A 10,762-nucleotide genomic window follows, 5' to 3' on the forward strand; every position below is an offset into this window, starting at 1 on the left:
CCATAAGCACGGCACTCTTCGAAGCGGGGCACATCGAACTGCGGACTTTCTTTCTCGGCTCACTTTGTAAACTAGGCAACCCGGTGTATGCATCTTTCCACACGGACTGGTGCTCGAACGGCCAGCACAAATTCACCATGTGTATCGCAGATAGGTTGCCTCTGAGTGCCAGATACAATAGACACTTACATGACGATGCACTGATCGGCATCCCCAGTAGCTTGCTTTGCAAGCTCCCGCGTGAAGCCTGCGTCTCGGTAAATGCCGGCGCCGCCTCCTCCTCCGGAGATATGCACGACGACAACGCCAGCATTGTGTGGATCCATCTCCGCGCTGAGGTGCAGGCTGTGTGTAATAGCAGAGGGAGAGAGCGAGGCGTCGATCAGTTACACTATGAGATTCTTCGTCCAATCAAGACGTACTCTTGCATGAGCTTCTCAACAGCAGGCCTGATCTTGGCGACGTGCTGAGCGCTATGATTGCCCTTGCCCGTAATCACACGTAGGTCGGGTATGCCTTGGCGTTGTGCTTCCTTGATGCGCACCTCCGTTCGCTCGATAGCTTCTTGGACGTACAGTCCGTGCAAGTCTGCAGGGTCACAGAAAACAGCGAAAGTGAACAAAGATTACTTGCGAAAGAAATCTTGGCCTCAACGTACCGATCTCATTTGGTGCGCTGTCTTCATTGTTGGCCTTGAAAATCCAGTCTGCGGCCTCCCTGTTCAGGCTCTCCATGCGTTCTTTGTGTTGGTGGCCCTCATTACTCAGCTCCTTCGCCCTGGCACGGTCACCAGCCGAATAAGCTCTATGCGACTCATCAAAGCATTTCGCCATCTGGTTCCCCTCGGATTGCGCGTTGGCGCGAAGCTGCCTATACCGCTCGTCCTTCTGGTTGACCTCATTATCGTGGTAGTTCGGGTGGTTGGGCTTGATGCCCGTTTGCGGGACCGGGAGGGAAGACGAGGGAGGCCGGTAATGCCCCTGAGGTGGTGGATGGTCGTATGAAGGTCCTCCATTACCCCATGCCTGAGGCTGCACTTGCTGAAATGGCGGTTGTTGCTGTGGGTATCCGTACGGTTGTTGTTGCTGCTGGGGGTATCCTCCGCCGCCCCCTGCGGCACCAGCGTAAGAGCTGTATCCCTGCTGCTGCTGCGGATGTTGTTGTTGCTGTTGTTGTTGCTGCTGCTGCTGCTGGCTCTGGTGCTTCTTGAACCATTTGAATGCCTTTTTGGCGAGCCGGATGATCTGGCCCTGATGCTGGTTCAGGAATCGGATGATATCCACCATGGCGACAGGAAGTCCAACCCAGAGGAGAGATACGGGCGAAGTGATCGAGCTTACGAAAGGACGTTTGGGCGGGCGGCTCTCGATGCTACCGAAGGCGCGCGTGGACTGACACCACGTAGTTTGCAGGGTCAGGGGGGTGAATGTGATTAGCCCTCCAGCTCTTCACGGTCCTGCGGATGGAGTAGAATAACTTTATCACAGATCATGGTGCAAGAGTCTGAATATGCCTCTCAACCCTTTAAGCAAAGAAAAATGAAGCAATTCATCCATCCGCCTCTTCGGCCACTCCGGCACATCTCTTCTCAGCTCCCCCAATCTCCAAGTTCGCCCTGGCTCCTACTGGAGGCGCAGAAATCATGATCACAGCTGTGGTAGAGGCTCGAAAGCCCTGATCAGACCACATGTTGTTCTCCTTAGCACCCTACGCAACACCGAAGCGATGCCGTGGGCGGTTTGATCGTGGGCAGTACCTGACGATATCAATCGGTTACATCAAATACGTGGTTTTGGTATCTGCTCATGTAGATGCTGCTGTTGATCATTTGGAGTAGGCCCGACATCTCCTCCACTGTTCTCCTCCCGGCTTTGGCCTTCGTCTTCTTTTTCGACCTCCTCCCCTTCATCGAAGCCAGTTAAGTAACCTCTTTGACCCTCATTGGCTTCCTGCTCCCTCGCAACTTTCTCCTCTTCCCTCAACGCGTCTCTGTCCCTCTCATCACTCTTGCTCCACATTCGGTACTCCCCTACCTCTTTCTTCGTCTCTCCATGTACGATCCACGCGAGGAAGATGGGCCAAATGCTCTTTTCCCGCGAGAGAGTCACCTCCGCGAGCTGTTGTGCGACTCCTCGGTCGCGCGCCTTACCTTCGGCAGCAGCACCGTGGCTCGGCATATACGCCTCGCCTCCGCGCGTAGCCTTATCGCCGTCTTGCGAGTCTGTGAAGCCTGTGCCGTTGCCTGACTGGAAGGCATTTACGTGCGCGCACCTTGGCCAGTTTGGCTCCACACGCGGGTTAATTCGGAGCGATTGGACGCGAGAAGTGCTGCAATCGAGCGTGGTGAGGTATCGCTCCATCATCTCACTGAGGACAGACAGGATCGAACGTGGCGTTAGTACCCATGGGGTGAGCTAACGATAACCACCCGCACAATACGTACGGCCCCATAGTCTCGTCATCAACAAAGCCAAAGTACATGAACGGTGTTGTTCGTGTGTTCTCCCTGGCGCGGCACTCATTGTCCGGACGCGCAAGACTGAAGAGTGGGTGGAAATACCATTCGAGCCACTCTGAGCCAGGTCCATATGGTAAGTCGAATCCGAGACCAATGTTGACGCAGCGGAAGATCTTCTCCTCGACCAGCGGCCGTGCAACAAGCTCCTCCATTGCGAAGCGTGCTGCTAGGCTGGTCGGGTGATTGCGCCAATGCGCATTGCCCGAACATACGGTCATGAAGCGGTTGACACGACGCGTGCTACTGCTGCTGGCGCGGTTGGAAGACACCGCCGACGACGGATATGCTTCATTCGCCACAAATTCGGGCTCGAGGAGGACGTGCAGATGCCCACCAAGTGAATGTCCCATAATGGTCAATTCGATCTGGCGCGCTCTCGCGACCCCGCCAGGCATCAGTCTCGCGCACTCTTCGCGGGCGTGCAGCACGATAGCCTTGAGGTCTTTCCTCCCCCAGCTCTGTGTCAGATCTTCCGATTCGGGACATTCGCGCAGAGCCGCATCGTATGCCTGGTTGTACTCATCTTCACCTGCTTCCCCTCTCGCCTTGGCAGCTGTGAGGATGCGCTGCGTGTGCTCAGGGAATGAAGAGCCCGAGTAGCGGTAATCAAAGGTGAAAGCTAGGACGCAGTGCTGTGCGGCCCATCTGCAAGCCGCAATACGACACAGCCAAAGCGGATGAAATAAGTTTCTCTTCTACATTGCGCTCATTGATGCACAAAACTTGCACTTGCTAGTTCGCACCTGCTAAAGTCATGGTAAAACCGTGCGTGAACACCGGTCGCATTCGCGGTTACAAGGATCGCTCGAATGGTGCTCGGGTCCTGGGGCCGGAAAATATGAGCGGCGAGCGGAAAGCCATCTTCAGCTTTGACTGTAAGCGCTTCGCCAATCGCACTGGTGGTAAATGTCGTGGACATGATGAAGGCAAGGAAGACGTCCTACAAGCTTGGGCTCTGTGTGTTTTGTATACTGTCACTCGTGAAAAAGATGCTTCAATACAGGTGAAAGAGTGAGCAAAGTGAAGGGAAGTCAGTGAATGGCGCTTGCTAGAGAGTCCCTTTCAAAGCGGCTGCTTTTCCTTCCGGTGACCGACTGGTAGCATGCCCCACAACGAGCTGAGGTGTTGAGCAACGAGCAGTTGACACCGCAAGACCGGTTCTAAGATGTTGAAAGCCGTCAGCACGAAAGCTGAGCTTTCCCACGTGCCGTCCGTCAGCTTGGGTTGCCGGAGTCCGGGCTGATCGTGCTCCGAATGGAAGAAGCAACCCTACTCGAAAGCGAGTGACAGGTTGCGCTCCGTCTCATTCTCCTCGTGCACGGCTCAACCATCCAAAGAGAGAACTTCCTGCTAAGCTGTGCTATAGCGTATGGCCTGTCCATGACTGCTTCTCAATGAGATCATCGGACGCGTGCTTCTGCCAGCACTCTCTTCCCGGCGCGCGTGCAATCGGATGTGCGGTCTCGCCACTTCGATCTTCTGCCATGCGCGACTGTGTACGCTCACGCATGAGGAGGGACGAGCTGTTTGCCGCGAAGTGCTTTGTGTCCCTAGCTCTTTTGCGACGCAGCTGGATGACGAGGCCGTAGAATAGCATCGTCGAACGAGGGCCTGTCAGATGCGATGGCGCGTACACCGGGAGCCAACAGTGGTGGCGGCGGCAATGCTCGAGGCTTCACCCTCTCGCACCAGCACGTCGCGCTCGAGTTGCGCTTCGACGGCATCGCGGAGGGCTACTCGGAACTGACGATCGTCCCCACCGATCCCGACCTGAAAACTATGCACGTCAATTGCCGACAAGCAGGTGAGTGTCCTTCTTTATGGATATCTGTTGAGTGTAGTGAGAGATTAAAATACGCAGCCGAAGGCTCACAGTACCTTTTCGCGCTTCACTTCTGCAGACATCCGTTATGTCACTGTCAATTCGCAGCCAACATCCTACGCATACAACGATCTCTTGTCGAACGTCACGCTCTCTAACGACAAGGACGTTCATCTCTATCCCGAGCTCAAGAGAAAGCTCTTTGCCGCTGCGAGTGATGGCAGCAATGGCGAGCTCAGCATCGCAATTTCTCCCGATGTTGGCATCCAAACTCTCAAAGAAAGGGTGGAGGCTGAGCAGGAATCGAAGGCTGACGCGCTGAAGGATACTTCCATGAATGGGTCCGCTCTGAGAGGCCAGTCAAATACGCAGGAACAAGGTCCCTCAGAGAATTCCGACAAGACCAAGACCGCGAATCGTGAGTCAAAGGTAGCGGAGGATGCTGGCAGGGAGGACGGCGCCCAAACAGAGGACGAATACGCGCCTCTGAAGGTCCGGATCTACTACTCGCTGCGCCATCCGTTGCACGGACTGCAGTTTGTCAAGGCGACGCCGGACGCGCCCTACCGTATTCCGCACATTTATAGTACACCAAGCTGCGCGGATTGGAGCCGCTGTTGGACGCCTTGCCTTGACAGCCTCTGGGAGAGATGCACGTGGCAGCTGGACTTTGTCGTTCCGCGTTATCTCACCCCAGCAGCGTTGGGTGAAAGCACATCAGATGACGAGGAGGATGTTGCCGACAACGACGCGGATGAAGTTGTTGTTGTCTGCTCAGGTGACCTCGTCGAAAAGACAGTGCATCCGCACTGCCCTTCCAAAATCATTTTTTCGTATGAACAGGCAGCGCCTACGTCAGTCCAGCATATCGCTTTTGCAATCGGGCCTTTCAGCATGCACACTGTTGCTTCGCCCAGCAAGCAAACTCCGAAGAGCATTACTGGCTCGAACCCAAATTCCAACTCTAATTCCACAGATGCCGCCGCCGACGATTGCAGTCCACAGGTCATTGGATTCTGCTTCCCTGGGCGCGAGGAAGAGATGCAACACTCGATCGGATTTACGCGCCAAGCTTTCGACTTCGTATCGCGTGACTATGGGTCTTATCCATTTGGCTCGTTCAAGATGGTCTTTGTCGATGAGCCAATCAACGACTGCCACGCTGCGTCTACCATCGCTATCTGCTCGACCGATCTCCTTCACCCTCCGAGAATTGTTGATCAAGCGTACGAGACGCATCATGTCCTGTCGCACGCCATCGTCTTCCAGTGGATTGGCATCAATGTCACCCAACGCTCCTGGGCAGATATGTGGCTCATCCACGGCATAAGCTTGCATATCACCAGTCTGTTCTTACGGAGAATATGGGGCAACAATGAGTACCGTCTCAGGCTGCGTAAGGACATGGAACGTCTCGTCGCCTGGGATATCGGCATGCCTCCCTTGTTCCAAGCGGGAATGACCGAGCCGCCGGATCCTGCTTTCCTGCCGTTTCTAAATCTCAAAGCGCCACTCGTGCTCTTCATCCTCGATCGGCGCTTGTCCAAGGTCAGCGCATCGTTGGGCCTCAGCAGAGCCATTAACAAGATATTTCTCGATGCTCTGACAGGAGAGCTGCAAGGCAGTGTGCTCAGCACAAGTCATTTCTTACGCCAGTGCCGCAAGCTAGGAGGTGTAGATTTGACCACCTTCACAGAGCAGTGGATCTACGGCTCGGGATGTCCACGCTTCTCCTTCACCGCTGCGTTCAATCGCAAGAAGCTCATCATCGAGATGACTATCAGACAGGACTGTCCGGCTGCCAACTTTGCTATGACGAACCCAAGCGACGCAATCTACTCGAACCCGATCGAGAAGTTCGAAGGGCAGATCACTGTCCGCATCCATGAGGCTGACGGTACGCCGTACGAGCACGTTATCGATATCGATTCGCACGAGAAGCGCATCGATGTCCCTTTCAACACCAAGTACAAGCGTGTCAGGCGCAACACGAAGCGCTTCCAGGCGAGAAAGGAGGCCGCCGCTGCGGCTGCTGCCGGCGATGAAGAAGCCCGAGAAGCTATGGGCCTGATCGACCTTGGCTTCGTCTATGGCCAGTGGGAGGACGATTCGGAGCGCGAGGCTTGGCAGGTAGCTGATTGGACTGAGCAGGAAGAGCTCGATATGAGCTCCGCACCTTACGAGTGGATCCGCGTCGACCCAGACTGTGAATGGCTCGCTCTCATCCACTTCCAGCAAGAACCTTGGATGTGGATCTCCCAGCTGGAAAGAGATCGGGACGTCATTGCACAACTTTGCGCAGTCAATGCGCTTGCACAAATGCCATCCAAGGTCGTCAGCAGCATCCTCTGCCGCACCGTCCTTGTCGAAAAGTACTTCTTCCGAATACGAGTTGAAGCGGCACATGCCCTCGTCAATTGTGCTGTGCCGACTCTCGAGTATCTCGGCCTCTTCCACCTGCTCAAGCTCTTCCAGTCGCGCTACTGCCATCAACAGCCACCAGACTACGAAGCCGAAGGTCCTCTCGACATGCTCTTGATTCCGAAGGCCAACGACTTTTCTGACCTGCCGGAATACTTCTTGCGCAGGGCTATCCTTCACGCCATCAGCCGTGTGCGCAATGAGCATGGTCGTCCCCTGAGCCAGGTCAAGCGCTTCCTCGTCAATGTCCTGCGATATAACGACAATTCTTCGAATCGCTTCGGTGATGACTTTTACATTGCCGGCCTCATAAACACCATCGCTGCTGCCTACATCCCTGCAGACTACAATCTCAACGCGCCACTCCCCCTACTCTCGGCTGAAGAACGCGAAGCAGATGCGTTGCTGCTGCAAGCAGCTGTAAACGAGATTGAGCGCTGCCGCGAACTGGATATGCTCGTACCCTCGTATCACAACATCATCTCCATCGCAGCGCTGGACTTTCATCTGGCGACCATGATGGCCAATTTGCGGCCTGTCGACTTGCAGCTGTTCTTCGCCTACACGCGGCAGGGCAACTATGCTTCCCTGCGGGCCGTTGCATTCAACAGTCTTGTGCTGATGCGTGGCTTGCAGCACAAGGTCGTCGCGAGGTATCTCTTCGAGGTGCTTCGTTGTGACGAAAGTCGCGTGGTGCGGCGGACACTGGCCAGGGCGATGCTCGAGTCGCTTGCTGCGTCGGTTGCGACGAATGAGTATGGCGAACTCAAAGCCCGGACGATGTTTATCGAAGGGGATGCGGCAACAGCCGCCAGCGAGGCGGAGCGTGCGCGCGAGCAAGATCTCGACAATGTTCTGCGGACGCTCAGACGGGAAGTCGGGCGCTCAGCTGCCATCCGAGAGGGGTTCATGGCCGCACTGCTCTCTCCCACAGTCGACAGCGAAGCAAGATGGGCTCTGCTCAAGCTAGCAGAGCTGCTCTTCAAGCCGGCTGCAGAAACGGACCTGCCCTTCCTACCGAAGGTCTCTGTGCATGTCCGCACGCTTTCCATGAGCGGAGCTGCAGAATTGGACACCCCAAGCACTGAAGGATTCCGTCTCAAGCTTGTTCGCAGTGCAGCCGAGCCGACGCCAGGTGAGTCCGAACCTAGCCTTACCCTTTGTGTGCTTGCTTTGTTAAACTGCAGTTCTGGCCATCATCAGCAACAGAGCCATCTGCGTCCACGCCGCGAGTAGCATTCGATGTTACACAAGAGAAAGTGCTGCCCAAGTTTACTCTTAAGCCAAAGAAGCCGAAGAAAGCAAAGCCGGCAGCACCCGAGCAGGCATCAGGCATGTCGACGATGGATGTGACAGCTTGCCGCAATTGCTTGAAGAAGCTCTTCGAGAGCCGGCATGCCCCGCTCTTTCTCAACCCCGTCGATCCTGTGCGAGATCAGGCGCCGAACTATTTTGAAGTCATATCGGAACCGATGGATCTCAATTCGATTATGAACAAGCTTAATGCGGGAATGTACAAGGATCGCTTTGACTTCAAGAGCGATTTTGAACTGCTCGTGCGCAATGCGAAGACGTACACACCGAACCCGGAAGCATATGTTCACCAAGAAGCAGCGGCGCTGGAGAAGGACTTCAACCGCCATTGGAACAGGATCACGCGAACACTGGAGCAAGCTGAGGCTAAACACCACAAACAGACTGAGGCCTCCGAGGGCATGGCCAACGGCGCCTCCATCGCCGCCGCCGCTCCTGCACAGGAGGAGCGTCAAGCACCTACAGCGGCAGCAGCCTCAGTTCCAGCACCAGCACCACCATTAGCAACAGCAGCTCCGCCACCACCAGCGCAATCAACTCGCATCACCACCTCGATGCCCCCACCTATCCACATTCCCTCTGCATCACCAGCACCATCGCTGCCGACAACAAAGGCGTCCGGGTCTGGTCTTGGGTTGAAGCTGAAGCTGAAGCCCAAGGTGAGCGTCTCTGGCGGCTCAGCACCTGCGCCAACATCTGTCGCTACTCCGCCAAAAGAGATCAAGCTGAAGCTCAAGTCAGCAACGCCTGTGTCTGAGCGGAAAGCGTCGCCGGCTCCCGCCGCTGCGGCTGTTGCTGCAAGGGTCCCTTCTACCAAAGGCACTTCATCTCCGGCACCAAGTCCGGCTCCGGCCAAGGCATTGTCCAAGGCGCCGAGCCCTGCGCCTCCCAAGGCCAATGCGATGCCCGCAGCATCCTCGGACCCGGTGGCTGCGGCGGGCAAGGAGCCGATGAATTCAAAGCGGTGCAAGTCGCTGTTGCAAACGATGAAGAGGATGTCGGAGGCTGCGTTCTTTTTGCGCCCGGTGGACCCGGTCAAGGATGGCGTGCCGACGTGAGTGATGGCACGTGCGCTCTCAGGGAGAGCAAAAGGAGGCCTGCGAGCACTAACTTGATTCATTCTGACGGTCTCGGACTGAGCAGCTACTACGACGAAATCAAGCATCCAATGGATTTTGGCACGATGGAAAAGAAGCTGAACGACAATGCGTACTCGCGTATGTCCGAGTTTGCGGCGGACATGCAACTGGTGTTTGGGAACGCGCGCACGTTCAACCCGGTAGGGACACTACCACACAACTGGGCAAACGTGTGCGAGCAGGCGTTCCACAGGGAGTGGGCCAAGGCGCTGGTCCCGCGGCTGGAGTACGTCGAGAAGCGCGCTCTCCAGGGCCTGCTGACGCGGCTCAAGGCGAACGTCGGTGTCTCTGGGATATTCCTGCATGCGGTAGACCCGGTCGCGCTGGGGATACCGCACTACCACGATGTGATTCCCAAGGCGGACGCGCGCGACCTGGGCCTGATCGAGAACAAACTCAAGGGGGATAGGTACGGGAGCATGCGCGCGTTCACTGAGGACGTGCAGCTCATGGTGCAGAATGCTCGCACCTTCAACGCTGGAGATGACGGCGTGCTCACGCTGATCGATGCATTTGAGCGGCTGTACAAGAAGGAGCTCAGCGGCGTGCGCAGCGCGTTGTCGTCGGCAGGAGGAGGGGGAGGCGGCGCGTCATCGTCATCGACTATGGCGGGTATGAAGAGAAAGTCGGAGAGCAATGGTGGCGGTAGTGGTGCCTCTGCTTCTCATGGCGCTGGCGATTCGCACAAGAAGGCCAAGACTTCATGATGTCCCTGTCCCCACTGCATGTGTCGGTGGTCGCATGTCCGGCACCACGTTGCACCCCCGCTTGAAATGGAGCGGGCTCCATCCCCACTGTACCTCTCCCACACGTATATCTGCCCCACATGTACAGCTTGTTTGAGGAATGCAGGGTGCGAGCACGGTGAAAAGTGTGTTATGTTGGAGCGGCAATCAAGTGTGTGTATGCCTGCATGGACTGCGCAGATGTGCGACGATAATGGGAACTGACTGGGGGAAGCACCCTTGCCGTGGTTGCCGCTCCAGTTTGATGTGACGCGAGTCTCTCTGAAAAGGATGAGATGAAATCACCCGGTGGGGGGCCCCCATGGCGGAGTGTGGTGAGTGATGGCAGGCAGGCAGGCACTTTGACTGCGGAGCTGCCCACTGCCCGCTCTCCCTTCCCCGGCTCGGGAACGCCAATCGCCGGCCAGCATAGGCACGGTCACAGGCTCTTCGATTTCACATGTGGATGGCTAACCATGTCGTCCGTGACTCGCATGTGAAAGCCATGCGATTACCCTGCAGAATTGAGATAGGAGCGTTCCATGGAGAGAGCTTGAGTTGGCGGCTCATTCTCTCATACAGGACTTCCTTGCTTCTCTCCCATGTGCGTGCCATCCATGCATCCTACTTCCATAGCGCAGCAAAACCCAGGGGGAGATTGGAGAGCCCAGCGGCGGGCCAGCACCACCAAAAGGTCATCGACGAAAGGTGCGATTGCTTTCCTTTGCAAGTGCACATCGTCTATCACTCATCTTCAGTCCCAGCTGTGACCTCATACACGGACAGCCCAGAGAGGTACATAATAGGAGCTTGGACTGCAACC

The 10,762-nt window shown here is 56.2% G+C and overlaps 3 protein-coding genes across 3 annotated transcripts; 1 reads left to right on the forward strand and 2 right to left on the reverse strand.

Moving 5' to 3' along the window:
• Nucleotides 1–3: 3 nt before the first annotated feature.
• On the reverse strand, nt 4–1,648 carry K437DRAFT_258480 (DUF1771-domain-containing protein). The gene is made up of 3 exons (XM_013386113.1): nt 659–1,648; nt 423–588; nt 4–345 (listed from the first exon to the last, which is right to left on the reverse strand). The coding sequence occupies exons 1-3, from the start codon at nt 1,284–1,286 to the stop codon at nt 186–188; spliced, it is 954 nt and encodes a 317-aa protein (XP_013241567.1). The 5' UTR covers nt 1,287–1,648; the 3' UTR covers nt 4–185.
• Nucleotides 1,649–1,771: 123 nt separating this feature from the next.
• Nucleotides 1,772–3,604, reverse strand: K437DRAFT_258482 (uncharacterized protein). Its single transcript, XM_013386114.1, has 3 exons — nt 3,262–3,604; nt 2,444–3,163; nt 1,772–2,367 (listed from the first exon to the last, which is right to left on the reverse strand). Exons 1-3 carry the CDS (start codon nt 3,435–3,437, stop codon nt 1,779–1,781), a joined length of 1,485 nt encoding a protein of 494 aa, XP_013241568.1. The 5' UTR covers nt 3,438–3,604; the 3' UTR covers nt 1,772–1,778.
• Nucleotides 3,605–3,889: 285 nt separating this feature from the next.
• On the forward strand, nt 3,890–10,084 carry K437DRAFT_258484 (uncharacterized protein). Its single transcript, XM_013386115.1, has 4 exons — nt 3,890–4,322; nt 4,420–7,896; nt 7,965–9,129; nt 9,219–10,084. The coding sequence occupies exons 1-4, from the start codon at nt 4,142–4,144 to the stop codon at nt 9,919–9,921; spliced, it is 5,526 nt and encodes a 1,841-aa protein (XP_013241569.1). The 5' UTR covers nt 3,890–4,141; the 3' UTR covers nt 9,922–10,084.
• The last annotated feature ends 678 nt before the right edge of the window (nt 10,085–10,762 follow it).

This window comes from Tilletiaria anomala (genome assembly GCF_000711695.1).
Source record: "Tilletiaria anomala UBC 951 chromosome Unknown K437scaffold_85, whole genome shotgun sequence".
NCBI lineage: Eukaryota > Fungi > Basidiomycota > Exobasidiomycetes > Georgefischeriales > Tilletiariaceae > Tilletiaria > Tilletiaria anomala.